Source organism: Littorina saxatilis, linkage group LG3 (genome assembly GCF_037325665.1).
Source record: "Littorina saxatilis isolate snail1 linkage group LG3, US_GU_Lsax_2.0, whole genome shotgun sequence".
In the NCBI taxonomy this organism is placed as follows: Eukaryota; Metazoa; Mollusca; class Gastropoda; order Littorinimorpha; family Littorinidae; genus Littorina; species Littorina saxatilis.
Window position 1 is genome coordinate 12547073 of NC_090247.1, and position 21610 is coordinate 12568682.

The window sequence follows — 21610 nt, forward strand, 5'->3', positions numbered from 1 at the left end:
CGAAGAACACTTGAGAGAATGTCGGAATGAGAGGGGGTGAGGCCGGGACACATGAATGACAGGGACACTGAGCTGGATGGGTAGGGGGATGGGGTAGGAGGCAGGAGAAAGCGAAAAAAACAGCTGGGGAGGGGGTAGGGAAGTAGTGGAGGGGAGGGGAAGAGGAGGGGGGATGGGGAAGGGAAAGTAGTCAGGAGAGAGAGGAGGGAGAAAAGGGGGAGGATACAATCTGCTTGCACACGTTTGTTCGTTCATGGGCTGAAACTCCCACAGTTTTTACGTGTATGACCGTTTTTACCCCGCCATTTAGGCAGCCATACGCCGCTTTCGGAGGAAGCATGCTGGGTATTTTTGTGTTTCTATAACCCACCGAACTCTGACATGGATTACAGGATCTTTTTCGTGCGCACCGTTGGTCTTGTGCTTGCGTGTACACATGGGGGTGTTCGGACACCGAGGAGAGACTGCACACAAAGTTGACTCTGAGAAATAAATCTCTCGCCGAACGTGGGGACGAACTCACGCTGACAGCGGCCAACTGGATACAAATCCAGCGCGCTACCGACTGAGCTACATCCCCGCCTGCTTGCACACGTAAGATGCATGTCTTCATTCATCTTGGGTAATCACTAAATGAAAGAGATGAAAACTTTTCAAAAGTAGGTGGGTAGGGTTGATTAAAACCACCTTGGGTTATCACTAAATGAAAGAGATGAAAACTTTTCAATAGTAGGTGGGTAGGGTTGATTAAAACCACCTAGGGTAATCACTAAATGAAAGAGATGAAAACTTTTCAAAAGTAGGTGGGTAGGGTTGATTAAAACCACCTTGGGTTATCATGTGACAGAGTTTGTCAATTCTAAAAAGTAGGTGGATAGGGTTGATTCAAATCATCCTCAAAGTGGTTTGCCCGGCACTTCAATAAACTGGGAAATTCTGCACGCCTTCAAACCACATGCATAAATCCATCCACCAATCAGGCTCCATGACAGGAATCTCAAAAAATATCGACAACATTTCTGTGTGGGTAAGGCTGATTCAAAACGTCTAGAAAATGGTTTGCTGAATCCTGCAGTAAAAATGAAAAACAATTCTGCATGACATCGTGTTCTGGGCAATTCAAGGTAAAAATCCGTCCACCAAGGGGGGTCCATAATTGAAGTCTCAAAAATGAATGAGACATTTGTTTTCCTCAGGAAGAAGCAGTTCACCTGACGTGGCGATCAAAGGAGTGGTAAATCTTGCGATTGAAGACGATGGATGAGTTCTCGTCGTTTGCTTCAGAGTTGACATGCAACAGGTGCATTGCAAACTGACCCATCCTATCCCTTACCTCTCTGAACCTGCGTATCCCGCTCTCTCTGCCAACACCACCACAATATACACATCAAAGGCTAACTGCATTGGGCTGTATGTGGGGATGGGTGTGTGTGTTGGTGTGTGTGTGTTGGTGTATGTGTGTTGGTGTGTGTGTGTGAATGTGTGTGTTGGTGTGTGTGTTGGTGTGTGTGTGTGTGTGTGTGTGTGTGTGTTGGTGTGTGTGTTGGTGTGTGTGTTGGTGTGTGTGTGTGTGTGTGTGTGTGTGTTGGTGTGTGTGTGTGTTGGTGTGTGTGTGTGTGTTGTTGCTGGTGTGTGTGTGTGTGTGTGTGTGTGAGTGTGTGTGTGTGTGTGTGTGTGTGTTGGTGTGTGTGTGGGTGTGTGCGATTGGGTGTGTGCATGTGTTTGTGTTAGTGTGTGTGTGCGTGTGTGTGTGTGTGTTGGTGTTAGTGTGTGTGTGTTAGTGTGTGTGTGTGGGGGGGTGTGTGTGGGGGGGTGAGTGCGTGTGTGCATGTAGGTCATATATCAACACTGATATCAATCAGGTTGCTCTCATTTGCCAAGAGCTTATTTATCCGTCTACAAATCAAAAAGTAATTTGAAGCTTTAAATGATCGAAATAACGCTGTGTGAGACTATCACAACTCCCAGATTCCCCTTCGTGTCTATCAGAATAACAATATTGAGTTATATTCATAGTTAGTTATAGGCACAGTAAGCCTCCCGTAAACCATCACAGATACTGTCAGGCTTTTACACACAGTACAAACACCCTTTCATTTAAACACTCACCGCTTGAGAACATCCTAGGTGCCCTCCGTAAAGAGCGAGCAATTTTCAAAGAATTTATTTTTGAGTGGTTTATTTTACCCCTGAGCCATTGTGAACCCGTGTGATCCAGTTTCCCTTTTTCACAATGTAGTCGTCAGTTAGTAATTTGAATGCGACTCGATGTGAGCTTATCTGCAATAGCACGTTATTATGTACCTCTGACTGCACGAAACAAACGGCTGTGGTTCACAAGAACTCTAGCGATGGCTTTTGACTGTTCAGAGGAACTGGCGATAGGCATAAACCGTCATCTGTTATGAGAACCACGACCTTGCGTGACCCTGCTTCCGGGCTTTTCTTTTTTCAAACTTCAAATTGTACTGATCTTGTCTTGATCAAAAAAGAATTCTTTTATGATTTAAGAATGTTTGTGTTAACAAGCTGTCAATTTATTATTTAGATTTTAAAAGTTAGGTCTAGCGCCAAAACGCAGCACGGTCCGATTGTCTACTGAGACAATCCGCAAAATTAATTCTTTAAAAATTGCTCGCTCTTTACGTCCCCAGGATGTTCCCGTTTGGGAGGGTGTTTGTACTGTGTGTAAAAGCCTGACAGTATCTGTGATGGTTTACGGGAGGCTTACTGTGCCTTTAATATGTAAAATGCAGAGAGCACAGATCTCTGTAGTTTACACTATATAAGCTGTCATTATTTAAGTTATTGAGACATCCCAGTGCACTAAGGGATTTATAGAGCAAATCGAGAAAATTCATTATTGTGTGCATGTGTACCACTACCAGCTACTGAGCTAGACCAGCATTTGGAAGACTGACTCGATCGACTCTGTCATACGCAGCAGACTACACTGAAATACGACTGCATCAGTTCAATAATTATTTTCGAGATTTGCTCTATAAATCCCTTAGTGCACTGGGATTGTTTCAATAACGATATTGTTAGTACCGCCAGAGAAAAAAGAAGATTCAAAACGCACATTTTGCTACGCGCATTTGGATAGGCATAAATAACTGTGTGGTCAGGTTTGTGTCAGATCTACTTTTGTGTGGGATGTCTCAAGTGTGTCGTGCTTTCGTCACACGCATTTTAATTTCTGTTGGTAAATTCCAGTGTAGCGTTAAGCTGAACAGTGATGATGTTTCAGAGAGACCTCATTTGAACTCGGAGAAAGGACTGTGCTCTTCGTTATTTGGGATTCGAAACCTCCAGTCAAGCTTCGACTGTGCGGAGTGATTCCCCTTGAATTGACTACCCCCTGAAGGACTCAACGGTTAGCCCATTTTCAAAATAAATGTGGCATATTTCTCGTGTTGTATCTTCACTCATCGGGGAGTCTGATACTAAATATGAACGGTAAGAATGCTCTGAACTCTACACGTATTATATCCCCATCGTTTTTTCGTTCACATTTGCCCAACATGTTAATTTGCTGAGCGGGGTTTATGTCGTCTGCTAGGCTAGGGCAATCGAACTACTGCAGTCTGCACTGCATGAGTCTGCACGCATGAGGCAGGCTGGTAATAAGTCTTATATTATGGTAAGAACGTTCTGAACCCTACACGTTTTTGATTACGATTGTTCTTGCCTTGAAATAATAATTCGGAAACCATTCATTTACTGAACTGATGCAGTCGTATTTCAGTGTAGTCTGCTACGTATGACAGAGTCGATCGATTCAGTCTTCCAAATGCTGGTCTAGCTCAGTAGCTGGTAGTGGTACGCTATCGGAATAACACTTTTGTTTTCTGTTAGCCGCTGGGAATTGTATACTAACTCATCATTTGGTAATGTGGATGATAAGCTACATGCCACTAACACGGCATATGAGAAGAATCTATGCTAGTCAGCGAAAATTAGATGAAATACAGCGGCTTCTATTTTTAGATCAGTGGCACTGTGGCACAGGCACATGCAATCTGTCAGAAAAAAACCCACTTCTGCTTTAATTGAGAAGCAGGGAATTTATGGTCATTTGGTATTGTGGATAATATAAGCTACATGTCATTAATTAATTCTGAGGATGAGAGCACAGTCTCGCTTAGGCAAAGGGCGGAAGAATACACTCTGTGGAAAAGTTAGCGCACTCCAAGAGTGCGCTAACAGTTTTAGCGCATCGCCATTAGCCAATCAACTGGTTCACATCAGTCATGTGACACCAGTACTTACTGACAATTATTATTATTATCAATGCTGTAGACATCGATACCTCTGAATTTTAATTTCACACACACCTGAAGTTCTTGAGAGGAGAGCTTTCGAAGGAATGCCGGCCACCACTAGTAGGGGCGCCACTGTATTTTGTGGCTCGCTTTGGTCGGCGCTTTCGAATGACGATGAAGACAACCACAACCACCACAACGATGATGAGGATGACGACAACAGACACCACCGCCGGAACCACAGCGCTGGACGTTTCAGGAGCGTCAGCTAAAAAGAAAGCCACTTTTTTTTGTGTAAACAGGATATATTTAAAAGGCAGGGGGCCATCATCACATTTTGTCCAAATTAATTACTAATGTCAGCATTAGGAATGACAAGAGCACATCCTCTCATCATAAACAATGAAATTTACCTCCTCTCAAATTTTTCGGAGGTTTTCAAATGGGGAGACCACTGTATAAAACCCATGATTAAAAAGTCTGGAAACAATGAAATAAAGGATCCCGTTTTCTTTTGTCTAGGTTTCAGTGTGAATGAGTGTAAACATAAGCCTTTTTGATTTGTTAACACAATGTTAGGGCAAAAAAACGGTACTCTGGGCCCAAAATACTTCTGTAGCCAAGCTACTACTTTGCGGACTTCATTGCAACCACCACACTAAGGATATAACATTAACAGCCATAAAATCAAACGCAAAAGAAGAAAAAGAATTCTCACCTGTTCTGATTTTGCTGGAATACTCCGTGTCAGTAAAGCCGGCGTCAGTGAACGCCCTCAGCTTGACGTAATATTCTGTTCCTGCTTGCAGCGGGCCGTTGCAGTACGAATTAACTGCACTGCAGTCCGCCGCAGGCTGAGCCCCAACCTGGAATTCAATGGAGTCTTTTTCGTTGGCCGCGCGGATGGTGCGTCCACGAGATTTGCCGCACTGAGTATTCTCTTGAAACAGGTTTGGGCATCTGTCTGTCGCCTGTGTGAGGTAAAAAGAACAGAGGATGTCACAGTTAAAAGGAGTGAGTATCAAAATGGGACCCCTGGCTTTTAAGACCCCTGCCTTTTAAGACCCCCTTTTAAAAACCCCTTTTAAGACCCCTGCCCTTTAAGACCCCTGCCCTTTAAGACCCCTGCCCTTTAAGACCCCTGCCCTTTAAGACCCCTGCTTTTTAAGGCCCCTTTAAAGACCCCTGCCCTTTAAGACATCTGCCCTTTAAGACCCCTGCCCTTTAAGACCCCTTCCCTTTAAGACCCCCTGCCTTTTAAGACCCCTTTAAAGACCCCTGCCCTTTAAGACATCTGCCCTTTAAGACCCCTGCCCTTTAGGACCCCTGCTTTTTAAGACCCCTTTAAAGACCCCTGCCCTTTAAGACATCTGCCCTTTAAGACCCCTGCTTTTTAAGACCCCTTTAAAAAACCCTGCCCTTTAGGACCCCTGCCCTTTAAGACCCCTGCCCTTTAAGACCCCTTTAAAGACCCCTGCCCTTTAAGACCCCTGCCCTTTAAGACCCCTGCTTTTTAAGACCCCTTTAAAGACCCCTGCCCTTTAAGACCCCTGCCCTTTAAGACCCCTGCCCTTTAAGACCCCTGCCCTTTAAGACCCCTTTAAAGACCCCTGCCCTTTAAGACCCCTGCTTTTTAAGACCCCTTCCCTTTAAGACCCCCTGCCTTTTAAGACCCCTGCTTTTTAAGACCCCTGCCTTTTAAGACCCCTTCCCTTTAAGACCCCTGCCTTTTAAGACCCCTTCCCTTTAAGACCCCTGCCTTTTAAGACCCCTTCCCTTTAAGACCCCCTGCCTTTTAAGACTCTGTTTTCTCAGATTTTCATTACATCTGTATCTGTAAATTTACCCCCATTTTGAGACCTCCTCCTTTCTGAAGACCTGATTTTCTCAGATGTCTGTAGACTCTTGTGTTTTTTCAGATTTTCATTGACTTACTTGACTTATTCCTGTAGACTCCCTGTGGAGCATAGGGCCGCACAGATTTTCATTACCTCTGTAAATTTACCCCCATTTTGATACTCACTCCTTTTAAAGACCTGATTTCTCCGTTTTTTGGTAGGTCTTATAATGGGGAGGGCGGGGGGTGTCCCATGTACTTCAATGTGCTATCAGAATGGAGAAAGGAACAAGTTACATTGCGGACTATAAAAATACTCAAATCATAGCAGATAAACAGCACCAGTATCTATCAATAAGGTAGAAGTGTATTGTATACTTGTGAAAGAAAAAGCTACTGTGTTTGTTACTCAGTACAGTGGAACCCCCCTTTTAAGACACCCCCCCCCCCCCCCCCCAGGTATTCTGTTCATAATCTCTATCAATGTATCTCCATTTTAAGACTCCCTCCTTTTCTTTTTAAGACTGATTTTTTCAGATTTATGAAGGTTATAAAAGGGGGTTCCACTGTACAAAAAGAGAACCCTGGAAAATAAACAAATACAGAGAAAATCAAAAAGCTCAGCGATATGAATCAACCAAACATTGTACATATATATACATTCATAAATACTAATGGCCACAGCAGTCTAGAACCTTTGGACCCACGAAACACACTTTAACTCCACACAACATTCACCCACCTGATAAGCTATGATTGTTCCATCATTACGAGCTTGACTCCAGCTCGGCAGCGTCCCACTGGAGTCGGTAACTGAAGGATCTTTCGACACGATCACCACGTAACCAATGATGGGCCCATTGTCGTCAGAGAAGGCGTTAACGAGCTCAACCGACATGGAGGTCTCCGTAATCGGAGCTGTAGCGGGTTTTACAGGCTTGCCGCTTTCTGGAGTGTACTCTGCTTTGAAGACAGGAGCTGTGTGAAGAAAACAATACTGTCTTTCACAGCATACCAGAGTAAACATTGAGATTATCAGCAGAAGCATCTTTTGTTTTCCTCCCCTCTCACAGAATCCTATGAGTGAATGAGGAAGAAGAAGATTAGACAGCATCCTACGTTGCATAGACAGCGGCAGACAATCTGATATATGTATAGATACAGATAGATTCCAGCTTAACAGGAATATAAGAGAGCCACAAGGACATTATTAGAACAATGCATTTATGCATGAGAGCGTCTGTTTCTTAGTTCAAGGTCAAAGGTTTTATTTCATGAACATAATTCAAGAGTTGAATGGTGTGTTCCAAAGTGTACATTTTCAAGAAATGCATTGTGCAAATAATGTAAGCTAGAAAACACCACACACACACACACACACACACACACACACACACACACACGCGCGCACATGCACGCATGCAAGCACACACGCACACACCCACACACACATCCTACAGTGTCTACACAGATCATAGCCCAAGGAAAACATCAAGAGCAAGAAGGAAGTTATCAGAACAATGCATCGTGCAAAGTGAAAGCCACCATACAGTTTGCATTGAGTTCAATTAACAGTCATATGCTCCTACAAGGAAACTACTGGTTTCCGATTATGTAAATCAAAACTCAAAACCTGTTTTGAACACATACAATGTTGTTGCCTTTGAACCCACCCCCTTTTCCGCATCCATACTCCTCAACCCAAACCCCCTCACAGTAAACAATACAACACAATACACCCCCCCCCCCCTAAACAATACAACATGATAACAAAAAACAAACACAAACAAGCATGAACATGCACTCTCATGTGACACACGGCCATCCTTGCACATGTGGATACATGCATGCACACACACACACACACACACACACACACACACACACACACACACACACACACAAACACACACACACACACACACACACGGTGTTCAAATTACCTATTAAGGCCAAATAAAAAAAATTGTCTGTTTCTGGTAACATGGCTAAAAAAAATAGGGTCGGTTGGTCGGGATTTTGTAAAAAATTTTTTAAATTTTTTTTTTACCCCAAATGTAGACCATGAAACTAACTTTAAAAATCGCGCAAAGAGACTGGATTCACTATACATAGAGACAAGACACTCAACACATTTACAAATCGTCAGCGGACTTTCGTTTTCACACGTTTTTGTTGTTCATTTTCTCACCCTGTCCTTTACCACAAAAACAAAACCAAAATTTTTCAGTTTGGAAAAAAAAAGTTTAGGGTCGGCGCCGAAATTTAGGGTCGGTCGGGTGACCAGAAACAGACAATTTTTTTTTTTTTGCCTAATGCTGAGACCCCCAAACACGTTTGTGAACCAAACTTCCATTCCCTCTGTGGCCTTAAATAGCAAAGGATTCAGAAGAAACTAAAGCTCATGCAACAAGTTGACCATAATAACATAAATATAAATAATTGTTCTTTCTAAACACTTCTAAACTTTTGTTGTTGTGAAAACAAGTTTTTATTGAAATTCCAAACTTTGGGCATTTATTTCAAACCAAGTGGTTGCTTTAAAGACGTGGCGATTCTGTGGAAACGCTTTGTTCAGACTTTCACAAATCTGCATACTTTTAGTCACAATTGATGTATGAACGTTTGACGGTACAAGATTATTTGATCAGTATTTTGTAGGGACTTCAATAAAACTGAAAAAGAACTTAACATATAGATTTTCTTTTTTTCATTACATGCCGCAAACATTACGTCATTTGCACAATGACGTCATAGCGTTGACTTTATTTTTTGCGATGAGTCAACACTTCAAACATATGCCGTTAGATTTGCTTCAGACTTTGTACACCAAAAGTGCATTGTGAGCAGAATTATGTGTCTTTTAGAAAGTAACCCCCTTTTTCTAAGTCGAGCATTTTTGCAGACCGTGAGTGACCCCCTTTGGAGACACATTCTGTTATGAAAGCTGCCATTACAAATTTTTTTTAGGCCTGTTTAGGATAGCAGAGATACAATACTTCACAACGCAGCTAAGCATACGGAGGATTCCCAAATGATAACAATTCACCTATTTGGTCCACTCAGATCACGGACTAAATGCTTGCACACACGCATGCATGCACAGACACACACATAACCCCCCCCACACACACACACACACAGCAAACAAACATACCATCAGTGGACAAGGTGACTGTTTTTTTTCCAGCAGGACCTAGGGATACCGTCATGGCCTGAATCTGCACACAGATCCAAACGCGTCAAACAGCTCACATTTTCACATTCACTTTCCATCTTCCATGTATAAAGGCATTCCCAAAACTTCCCCAGTATTGCTCCGAGGCCTCTTCTGTCTTTGGTCATTTATGCATACAGATTTTTCGAATGTCCGATAGGTTTGACACATACAATGTTTTTTGACACCATTCTTTGCAGCCATTTTGACCAATATATATTTTGAATCCAGGTCCAACTGACTGAATGTTCTCTATTTCTGGGAACCACACTGCTTCCTGTGAAAACAGTTCCCATCATATCCGATCAGGCAAGGTCTTAAATGGGATAAAAACATTCCTCCACTTAGACACATACCATAATTCAACATCTTCACTGCTTCCTGTAAGTAAGGCCTTTTTGAAGCAATTAAGCGTAGCAATTAAGTGTTTAACACTTTCTACCCCACCTATGTTGACCAAGTTTTTTTTGGCCGAGACCAGCTGTGCTGCAGCAGGTCACTCAGAATTGTAGTAACTGTGTATCAACACACTGGAATGCAGGCGTTAGATCGACGCTACAGGAAGCGACTGAAGCTAACAGTCTGAGCGGATATATCCGTACCTGGTCAGATAGAGCCCTATGCGTGGGTACGGATATATCCGTACCTGGGAGACAATGAGCTAAGTGTAGCATTTTCTCAAATTTATTTCAACATCCACATGTATGCCATCTTGCACAAGAATAGACATTTTTAATAAAGTTTCATGAGAATGCAGGAACATAAAAAGCCAGTCACATCTGCAGTGCCACATTTCAGAATAGACGATGTTTTATAACCCATTTTGTGACCACTACATAGAGTGGGAAGCAGAAATGAGCACGAGCACGAGGACTCACAAAAAAGAGGAACTGTTGCATGTTGGATAGGTCGAAGAATGCCTACTTCGGCCTACCATGCAGACGACACAAGGGAAAGAACTCCCGTTTTGTAAGGTGAACTTCGGGTAATAAAGATGGCTACACCAAGTTCCTCATCTGTCTTGTCTGCTTTGTAACCACGCAATACTACATTGCATGCTTGTGATAATTTGTTTAGGCGTAGCAATCTTTAGCTTGGCATAGCAATTGCTCTTAAAACGTAGCATGCTCTGTAAACTTGATTGCTTGCACAAGGAATGAACCCCGCCTTAACTGTGTGTGTGTGTGTGTGTGTGTGTGTGTGTGTGTAGTGTGTGTGTGTGTGTGTGTGTGTGTGTGTATGTGCATAGTTATGCGTGTGTGTGTGTGTGTGTGTGTGTGAGTGTGTGTGAGTGAGAGAGTTAGAGAGAGAAAGAGTTAAAGAGAGGGAGAGAAAGAGTTAAAGAGAGGGAGAGAGAGAGTTAGAGAGAGAAAGAGAGAGAGAGAGAGAGAGAGAGAGAGAGAGAGAGAGAGAGAGAGAGAGAGAGAGAGAGAGAGAGAGAGAGAGAGAGAGAGAGAGAGAGAGAAAGAGGGTTGATTTGTCCTTCGCGGGGGGTATGCAGAGTGCCTTGGCATTGCACTTCTACTTACTATTTCCTACAACTACTGTCAAACAGAAAATATCTGACCCAAATGAGCATGACCTGACCCAAAATACCAACACTGTCTTTCCCCCACGATGTCGAGGAGGAAATTGCTCAACAAACCACACTTACCGAGAACTGGTAAGTATACCCAGCTTTCAGATCGCTCAACGTCAACTTGGTCACTGAAGCCGGGAGCTGGCTTTGTTCTCCTGAATGCTGCAAAAATTTCAAATAAATGAAAAAAACATCAGAATAAACCAGGGTAGGAAAGAGGCAGGGGATGAGAGTATGACTATACTAATTGTCTGAATGCATACCAAATGAGTGTGGTCAATTATGTATCTATACATCCGTAGATGCCTTTCATTTGTTTCATGGATTTTAATACTATAGACTTTTTCGTGTGGTAAATGTTGAAGGATGAAAGAAAATATATTGTGAGTGGACGGATGCATGTTATTCATTAAAAGCCCCACAATGATGTGCTTGGCAAAAAAACAAAACTATACGTAGCACAGTGTAACCTATTTATAAGCGTTCAAATCACTCAACATGCATAATTTTCAGAGTACGATCACTTTTACATACGTGCGTGCATGTGTGTGTGTGTTATTATGTGTGCTATGTAAACCCAGTTTGCTTTGTTTTATTCAATTATCTGTGTGCTTTTTGTATATTTGTTGATTGTATAAGCGCCTGGAGCCATTTAAAGGACTCACGCTATTGAAAAGCTATTTATTATTACCATTATTATCATTATTAATATCATTGTCATTATTATTACCAACATTATCACTGTTATTAAGAACAAATTAACGAGGATGTCAGAATTCAGACCTGCAGTCCAGATCTGTGCGTGCCAGTGTATTCCAAGCGGTATGATCGCAATTTGCCATTCAGGTTGCTTGGAGGTAACCAAGTCAACTGGACCGTACGCAGACCATCCTCCACCACCGTCAGCTGACGAACTTGACCGGGAGCTGAAATTCATGGGTGTTTATATAAATCATAAACTTTTCAGTGTCAGTAGTACTACAATCAAAGACCAAGGAAGGTAGAATGATAAAACATTTAACCCCTTGACTGCTGAATTGAATACAAAATCATAACGTGCAAGGTATAAGTATTTTACAATAAACCAAATCGGAGAAAATGTTGTCCAGGGGAGGCAATCATCTTGTTGTACTTCAAAGGGCAATAAACAGCATTTGTTTCCGTTGTCAAGAGTATTTATTTTGTCCATCATCGCAAGAAACAAACCTCATTAGTATTGTAGTACATGTAGTTAAATCATTGTCTCCCAGGTACGGATATATCCGTACCCACTCATATGGCTCTATCTGACCAGGTACGAATATATCTGCTCAGACGGTTAGCTTTAGTCACTTCCTGTAACGTCAATCTAACGCCTGCATTCCAGCGTGTTGATACACAGTTCCTACACAGTTACTACAATTCTGAGTGATCTGCTGCAGCACAGCTGGTCTCGGCTAAAAAAAAACTTGGTCAGCATAGGTGGGGTAGAAAGTGTTAAGTCAGAGAATGCTCTTATCTTATGCCAAATCCGGCGCAGATCAGAGATGGTGTATACATGATAGCTTTCAGGAGAAGGAATCTATATTTCTTTGGAATACATCACCTCAATTTAACTATGAGGAGTTAGCCTACTTACGAGTGCTATATAGTGAAAAGGCATTCTTTGTAACGAAGAAACAGGGTTGCTAACTCTTGGCTTCTTGTCAGTGTACCATTAAAGGGAGTAGTCTCCCTTCAAGGTAGAGGCCCTCTTCATATATACCTTAGTCCAATTCTCGCTTCCGAGGAGTCTAGACAAAAAGTATTCTTCTTCTTCTTCTTCTCCTTCTTCTTCTTCGTTCATGGGCTTAGACTCCCACGTTTACTCATGTTTTTAACACAAGTGGATTTTTACGTGTATGACCATATTTCTTTCGAATACATCACCTCAATTGTGACCCTCCACCACGAAATGAGTCGCATGTCACCTTTGCATGATTTTCATATTTTTACCTTTTCCGAAAGAGTTTGTTATGCTCTATCCAGTGGTGAAAACCGTTTTAGAAAAGAGCGAAAACTGTTTGAGTTATAAGCATGTGACTAAGGTGACCCTCACACTGTTACCAGACACTCCCCGGACTTATATTAAGCCTAGCGCGCGCAGAACCGCGCGAGGTGACATGCGACTCATTTCGTGGTGGAGGGTCACAATTTAACTAATAGGAGTTACCTTACTTACGAGTGCTAGACTGAGAAGTCTAGCACTCGTAAGTAAGGTAACTCCTATTAGTTAAATTGAGGTGAGTATTCTTAGAAATAGTCATTTTACTTGTAAAAAATACATTTTTACCTCGCCATTCAGGCAGCATACGCCGATTTCGGGGGAGGCATGCTGGGTATTTTTGTGTTTCTATAACCCACCGAACTCTGACATGGATTACAGGATCTTTTCCGTGCGCACTTGGTCTTGTGCTTGCGTGTACACACGAAGGGGGTTAAGTCACTGGCAGGTCTGCACATAAGTTGACCTGGGAGATCGGAAAAATCTCCACTCTTAACCCACCAGGCGGCAGCGACCGGGATTGGAACTCACCACCTCCCGATTAGGAGGCCGATGTCTTACCACCACGCCCGTCTATAAAAAGTATTCAACTTCAAGTGCTCTAGGTTTTTTCTGAGATGATACACCTACGGTTTGAAATGACTTAAATTCTCACCCGCTTCCATGGTGCGAACATGATACGATTTCTCCACAAACTTCTCCCCGACGTCAACGTCACCAGCGATGGTTGTCACAGTGATAGTGTAGTTGGTGTAGGACTGGAGGGTTTTGATAATGACGTTGCTAGCATCAGACGTGACAGTCTTATCCCAGCACGAAGCGTTGTTTGGCATAAAACACCTCACTCTGAATTTTGTGGCCTCTCCTGTGGGGATGGCAAAATTGACGATGATCTCCGTCGACTCGTTTTGGAAGTTGACGTTTACGTTGCTTGGCACTGGAGAAGGTAAGAGACAAACGTTTGTCACTCTACTGTGCAGGTATTACAATGTGATTAGTAACAAAATCCACAGACAAAATGCTTTGATGGGCATATCTAATTCCAGGTTGCCATTACATCATTACATATATATATAGAGGTTACAACACGAGTGTTTTTTTTTATATGGCTTGTATTTCAGTCAAGACCCAGCGGATGAATATCAAGGGACTCACGAGCCTCTGGCGAGTGAGTCCCTTTGATATTCCCGCTGGGTCTTGACTGAAATACAAGCCATATAAAAAATCACGAGTGTTGTAACCTGTATATCCCATGAAGATCTAAAAGACAAAGTGTGACGGAAACATCAAGCTTTAGTTGTCTGTTCAGATGAGGCACCTCTGCACATACCTTATTCTAAAGGCACGTCTGTTGATCTATGTCAAGTCGGTGCATAATGGTGGCTTGGTTGTCCCCGTCAGTTGAAAGCCTCTTACACGGATTTGACTGAATACCTAGTGGTTACACACGCATCTCCTGAGATCTTGGACACCTTCATCGTCTATAGGGCCTACTGCACCGCAGAAGAGCTAGAAATACTCGCAAAATGCATTAAACAGCATATCCAGAGAACACTCGTTGTCGATGATGTACCGATAAGGGTGTGTGTACCACCGGGCATGCTGTATCTTCACATGAGCATAGTCTGAACATAGCAGTGCTGGTCAGACGGACTCGGTTTTTAACGATTGCTAGTTTGACTTTTGTTTTAGTTGATAGCACGAGCACACACACTTAAACACATACGGCTTGTCATGTTGATCACAAGAGAGAAATAGAACAGCGAATAGAAGGAAACATAACAGATTACGTCCCCTTAATATGACGCGATGGACGACAGACGTCATGAAATCTATGACGCTACGATCTTGCCGAGACTAAAACTCAGCTATTACACTGAACGACTCTCGCGGAAGTTCTTAAAAGCGTGGTTACCCCGTGCACATCCGGTCTATAGGTACATGTGCATTTTGGAATGTCAAGGACGACAGAAAGTAGAGCCAGCTATGATGTATTTCGTGCACCCTTAAGTTATTTATCCTCTATTTTATGTGTTATAAGAGTGCAATAGTTACAACATAGATGTAACAAGAGAACAATGGAAATACAAGAAATATCCCTAGAGTACATTTACAGAGACAAAGAAGGGAGGTCATGGGATATATATTAAAAAAATGCCTGCAGACACAAGTCCGTGCTTGCTTATACGTGCTTGCTTATGTTAAACACACAAATGTGCACATTTGCACATCAACACACACACACACACTTCTTTCCAAACTTAAACTCAAAGTTTTGTAATTCTTATGTTGATTTTTTAAAGTGAGTAATAAGATGTGTGGAGTGAAAGTGTGTGAGTACTGAGCTGTACTATTTAGGTATTAGAATCTTATTTACTGTGTTATCCTATGTATGACGAGCCTAAAGACAAACTTCTGTTTGAAAACCACATTCAGATAATATTAATGTATTCTATTGTCTTGTCTTGTATTTTGAAGACCTCATTCTGAAAATAACATTGTATTTATTCTATTGTCTTGTCTTGTCTTGTATTTTATATTAGCCATACCTGTAGGAATCTTCTCCGTCACAGGGTCACTGATAACTTCAGCGCTGTCTGTGACCGCTCCCACTGTGTGTACTTTATCCTTACTTCAAACGGTGGTCTATGGACAATATCTTCTTCATTCTTTCAAAACAGAAACTCAAAACACAGTCATACCTGTAAGAATCTTCTTCGTCACAGGGTCGCTGACAACTCCGGCACTGATCGTGACAGCTTCCACAGTGTATACCCACCCCGGTTGGAGGCCGTTGAACTTGACCTTACGATCGGGGTCACCCTTCGCTTTTATCTTAGGCAGGACATTGCTGTTGCCCAGAAGCGTGAAGCGGAAAGAATCAAAGACGTCATCGTTGGTCACGTTGTATTGGAAAGTTATCTCTGAGCTTGTCGTCTCTGCGGTGAGTTCCTTGATGTTTAAGTAAATGACTGGTCCTGAAAAGAGAGAGAGAGAGTTTGAATGTGCTTCAAATTCCTTTCCTTTCTTACAATTCCCAGACCTGGGAACCCCTGTTTGCCACTTGGAGTATTCTCAAACAAACTCGGTGTATTTTCAGAAAAATGAGCGTACTCCACACAGCATTTGAACATCCATGATTCAAACAGTTACATGTTTCACACGGGTCCGTCGCACCGTTTATTAAGTTTGCCAATACATAAATACAAAAACAAAAAACCCACCTTTTTTATTACCAAATATTATTTTTATTGGGGTTTCCCGACTGCATTTTGTTCTGAATTCAAAGGAAATAAACTGTGTTACAAAAAATTATGAAAAAAAATGCTCCTTTCAATGTTTACGGACAAAAACTAATCACGTGTCAACATTTTGGATCGGCTTTGGGATATTGCGCTTGTGAAGAAAAGTAGTCTAGGAATTTTTCTGGTCGTATTTTCTTTCCACGGACCGTACTGATCGTATTCTAGACAATCAAGTGTACAAAATACGGCGAAATCGTATGGGTTCCCAGGTCTGAATTCCTTTCTCTAAACCTTGAGCCTTCCCTGGATACTAACCCTCTCTAACGACCACCTGCCCGTAGCGATCACTCAAAAGGATCCCTGACAACCTCTTTCGCTTTATAATTCACGATTCTATAGCAGCCACCTTTTCATGAAAAACACTTTTTCTTAGCGATCTCTGGCAAACCTTTTTTCAATATCATTCACGTTTCTATAGCAACCAACTTTTCATAACAACCCCTTTTTCGGAGATCCCTTGGGTCAGGGTCGTTATAAACAAGTCTGACTATCAACCACTGTATACCAAATGTTGTTCCAAGGCCCCCCTGCTTGGTCTCTGGTGTATACTTTTTAGGTTCTGGCCACGGCTGTTCCTAGCTTGCGTTTTAGTGTGAGTTAAAAATAGCCCAGCAGAGGGAATAGTTTGGCTACCAACAGCTGCAGCCAGCACACTGTTAAGCTCACTTGCCTGTTATACCCAACTGCTTCCGCGCTACACATACAGGGAGATTGGCCTGCTCATTGCCTAGCCCTGAGAGAGCTACTAGCTGCTGTGTTGTCTCTGCTGTGGGGAAAGGATGGGTGCTAAAAATAATTGTTATGAAGTCTTATATCGGGCGCGTATCTCCAGACTCGGACTCAAGGTGCAGGGATCTATTTATGCCTGCAGCTAAAGGAGCACAAGTGAAGCCCTGGAAACAGCCGTGTGGTGCATAGTTCTGACCCCTGGCCGGTCGACGGCCCCTTAGTTTTGACAAATAGGAGGTATTACCAAGGGCACTGCATTTTACAGTAGTATCTGCGATGCTAGGACACCCGTGGAACCAGTTTAAAGTGCCCCTACATTGCAGGTTTCAGGGCCTAGCATTGGAAAAAGTGAGTTCAGCTTACAAAGGCGGGGGTCTGGCCCCTGGTGGGGGAAAAAAAAGAAGAAAAATAAATATAAATAGCGGTGAAATAGAAAAAAAATTCTGAAAATAGAAAAAGAATTGCAATTTTTTACCTAAAATTACACCCCCCCCCCCCCCCCCCCCCCCAAAGAAGATTGAGCAACTAAATTATGCCTTCACCAACAAGCAAAACACAGACAGAGAACAAGAAAACTGACAATCTTGTGTCATTTGGCCTGAAAGTGCCATTCCCACTTCCAGGAATACCTGGATTCTTTGTCACTGAATGGCTGACCACGTTCAACAATGTCGTTTCGAGACATTATTTCAAGTCTAGAGCCACAAAACACCGGCACAAAGCAAGCTCGCGCGATGCCAGAGGAAGTGCGTGCTCAAGCAAACTGTCAAACCGATTGAGAATTGAACCGAACAGCGCACAAAACGAAAGCTGGGACTGTTTGGGTTTATCGTTTGGGAATAACAGGTTTTTGCATTTTGGCGTACACCAAATCGAGTTCCGCGTACTGGAGATGTTATTTCGGCGTAAAGTAAGCCGAACGGCTTACAATGCTAGGCCCTGAGGTTTTCTGTCATGACAGGTATACAGGGTGTCTCAAAAAAAAGTACCCGATATTCTTTCAATACTACAGACAAGTCAGTAACTTTATTGAAATCATTTTTGCGTGATACTGTAGTCAGTTCAAAGAAGTTTTGTCCCCACTTCACAGCTGTCAGTTGAGATTGTCTGTTTCTTCACACCACGTGATCAATGTAGCCACCCCGTTTTCCAATGACAGACTGCATCCTCATTGCCATATTGTTCAATACATTGGGGAATGATTCCTGTGGGATGTTCTGGATTTCTCTGAGAATGTGTGGGGCTCCATCCTGTTGGAACCACTGTGTTGTCATTCGGATTTCATTGTCCCTTCTCTTAGTTTTTCCATTTATCGGTACAGATGTTGCAATGTCTGTTTGGATTGTAAGGCTTCTTTTTAAGCCTACTGTCTATATGATACTTACCGAGACAGTACTATTCTTGCACATTATCTATTATAGGCCGAAAAAATTGGACAAAACGCTGAGTGGGTACAATTATCTCCCATAACCATGCGCCACCGTGGATCCCAAGCACTGTCCGAGTGCTTCCCCCTTACAGGATGTAGGTGGCGCGTCCTCTTTCTTTATGAGCTGCAGACCCTCAAAAAGCCCATAACATATCAAGAGGGGAGGCGGGAGGGAAACTCTAATAGTACTGTCTCGGTAAGTATCATATAGACAGTAGGCTTAAAAAGAAGCCTTACAGTCAATATAACACTTACCTCGACAGTACTATTCTTGCACAGAATACCAGAGTGGTGTGAGGGTGATATGTAGAGTATTAAACTCCTTAATCAAAATCACTTAAATCCAAGGATTAAGATACCCAGGCAATTTTCGAACAGTACTACCGTAAAAGAAAATATACCCAAGAAACATACCTTAGACTGACGTGACCATGCTGGCAACCACTGCTGTGTGGTGAACTCAATGTCAAAGTCCAGGCCACTCAAAGCTTGAATACCACTGAGTCTACGGCAAGTGGCTAAAGCGATGAGGAACAATTAGTCTTAAAAATCAGCAACTTGATACTGATGCCTGCCAGGGGTTCAAACTCATTGCTACGCAGGAGTTTGAGGACCAGAAAGACATCCCCCTTGGGAAATGAAACCCGAGGTTTAGACACCGCTGCATTGCTAATACCCGAAAGGACATTAGCGATGAGGGAGGACCTGATCAAGTGTTCAGGTCTGCGACCAGTAGCGGCCGCAATCGTGGAAGCGATGGCAGATCTGTATCCAAGAAGAGTCTTAGAAGAAAGACTCTTCTTTTGATACACTTCCACCAGGAAGTTGGCCAAGTCCTGTGTTGAGGGATAAAGCGGCTTTATCCCCTTGGACAAGGCGAAGGTGGCCCAAGCTCTCCAGCGTAAGTCGTAGAGCTGATTAGTTGATCGCCTCTTAGCGTTCAAGGAAAACTCTACTGAACTCTTGTGCAATCCTAGTGCAAGCAGTTTGGAGCGCACAAGAGCCATGCGGTCAAGCACAGACTCTCTGGACGTGGATGAGGGAGGCATGATCGAGGCTGGAGCAGACCTCCCCCGTCCAGATCCAGAGGTAGAGGGTCTACGTGGGTGAGACCGCGAAGATCTGGAAACCACAGAGCTGTTGGCCAGTAAGGCGCGACCAAAATCAGTCTTGGTCGTTCCTGCAGATATTTTGCCAGCACCCTCGGAATCAGAGATGTCGGGGGATAGGCGTAAGCATCGAGGAGCCTCCACAAGAGAGTGAATGCGTCCAAGTGGAACGCATTCATGTCTCGAAAGGGGCTGACGTACCTGGGAAGCCGAGCGCTGAATCGAGTTGCGAACCGATCGATCAGAGGACGGTCCCACCTTGCCCACAGACGCTGTAGAACGTTGTGAGCGATGGTCCATTCTGTGGAGAGAACCTGATCGCCCCGACTGAGAATGTCGACCAGGGCGTTCAGTTTCCCCGGAACGAACTGGACTGACATCCGGACCTGATTGGTCTGGCACCAGAGCAGAATCTCCTCCGCCAACAGGTAGAGGGACCGAGAATTGGTGCCCCCCTGGTGGCGAAGGTAAGCTAAGCATGTGGTGTTGTTGTCCCCGTTGAAAATCAGAGGGGCCAAGGACAGGCCGAATGGGAGGGCCCGAAACTCGAACACTGTGCCCTCCCAAACGAACCGGAGCAGATGTCGGTACCCCGGGGCCACCAGGATGTGGAAGTAAGCATCCTGGAGGTCCCAGACATGGCCCAATCGTTTGGCCGGATGGCCAACCGGACCGACGAAGGGGTTTCCATCTTGAACTTGCACCTGTGAAGGTACAAGTTCAAGGTGGAGAGGTCCAACACCGGCCTGAACCGGCCGTCCTTTTTGGGGACGGTGAACAGGCGGGAGCAGAACCCCGGAGAAGGCTGAGAAAGGGGGTAGACCGCCTTCTTCTCGACCAACGAGTTCACCTCGTCCTGAAGAGCCTGCCATCTGGCAGGGTCTCGAGGAGGGGGGAACGTCCAGGGTAGAGCGGACAATGGAGGTTGTGACGACAGCGGTAGAGAAAACCCCGACCACACCACCCTCAAGAAAAACTGGTTGGAGACCAGTCTGCCCCACATGCCGCGGGCCCGAAAAAGGGAACCGACGGACGAAAGAGGGGCAACTTGAGGGGGCGTCAACGTAGGGCCGGGACTCACTGAAAATTCTGCTGGCGGGCAGGCGCAGGCTTGCGACCACCCCCCCTGGTGGTGCTGCTTCCCCTTACCTGTCTGAGCACCCTTCGTCTAGCTTGGGAACGCAACAGGCGCCTAAGAGGAGGAAGAAGGAGGCAGTGAAACTGGCTTCTTCTTCTTCTTCTTCTTCTGAGGCTGGGAGCTGGAGGTGACTGTAGCACTTCTCTTACTCCCCGCCGCCGTCGCCGAAGCAGCGAGGCCAACCATCAGAGAATCAGTGTTCCTCTGGCGTGTGGACTCCACCACAGAACGAACAGTGTCCGGATGAAAGAGGGAAGAAGGCTGAGGAAACGTGTTCCTCAGACTCTTCCTCATATCCGGAGGCACTATAGAAGTAGGCAGAAAATGATCACGGAACAGGGCCAATAAAGTGGACCCGTGTTCCAATGGCCAATTCTGCCGCAGACGTCACGCACGATCGCACGGCATGCAAAGCCCGATCCACTCGAACCGTGTCAAGGACCCGAGTGGAATCGGACTCTGCCCGATCGGGAGGGTCCAACAGTGTGGACAGCGTGCTCATCCATGTCAAGGCCTGTGATTGGGCCTCGACTGTGGAAGAAACGGTGGCCTCAAGATTGTGGAACGAAGCAGAGCTCAGTTCCACCTTCTTGACCGAAGGCACCTCCCCAACGAACACATCACCGTCAGCCCCACCCTAAACACTCGAAGTCTGGAAAGGGAGAGTTCGAGAGTCAAAGGGAAAAGGGAGGGACGAAACAGATTGGACACGAGGAAACAGTGGAGGTGCGCCTCCCGAAGGAAAGCATGGCACTGAACCCGCGTCCTCCCGAGGAACATAGGTCGCGTTTGCACGTGAATCTGTACTCCTCAGGCGATGTGCTGCCGCTTCCACCGTGGCACTAAGACTAGGGTGGAACGCGAATTGCCGGCGGCCGGATCGTTCATAAAACGAGCCGCCGGCAGACGCGGCGTGAGCCTCCCGCGCCCGGGCCGAAGCGGACTCAAAGGACGAGAGGGCGTCTCAGGGAAGGACGTC

The 21610-nt window shown here is 44.3% G+C and overlaps 1 protein-coding gene across 1 annotated transcript in view; it reads right to left on the bottom strand.

The window, feature by feature from the left end:
* Positions 1–21610, bottom strand: part of LOC138961645 (tyrosine-protein phosphatase 10D-like) — a 68099-nt gene that overhangs the window by 11097 nt on the left and 35392 nt on the right. The window contains exons 19-26 of the mRNA XM_070333316.1: positions 15624–15899; positions 13577–13858; positions 11682–11824; positions 10974–11060; positions 9260–9323; positions 6845–7080; positions 4984–5236; positions 4338–4533 (exon numbers count right to left, since the gene is read on the bottom strand). Of these exons, the coding sequence (XP_070189417.1) occupies positions 4338–4533; positions 4984–5236; positions 6845–7080; positions 9260–9323; positions 10974–11060; positions 11682–11824; positions 13577–13858; positions 15624–15899 (1537 nt within the window). The remainder of the gene's footprint in view (positions 1–4337; positions 4534–4983; positions 5237–6844; positions 7081–9259; positions 9324–10973; positions 11061–11681; positions 11825–13576; positions 13859–15623; positions 15900–21610) is intronic.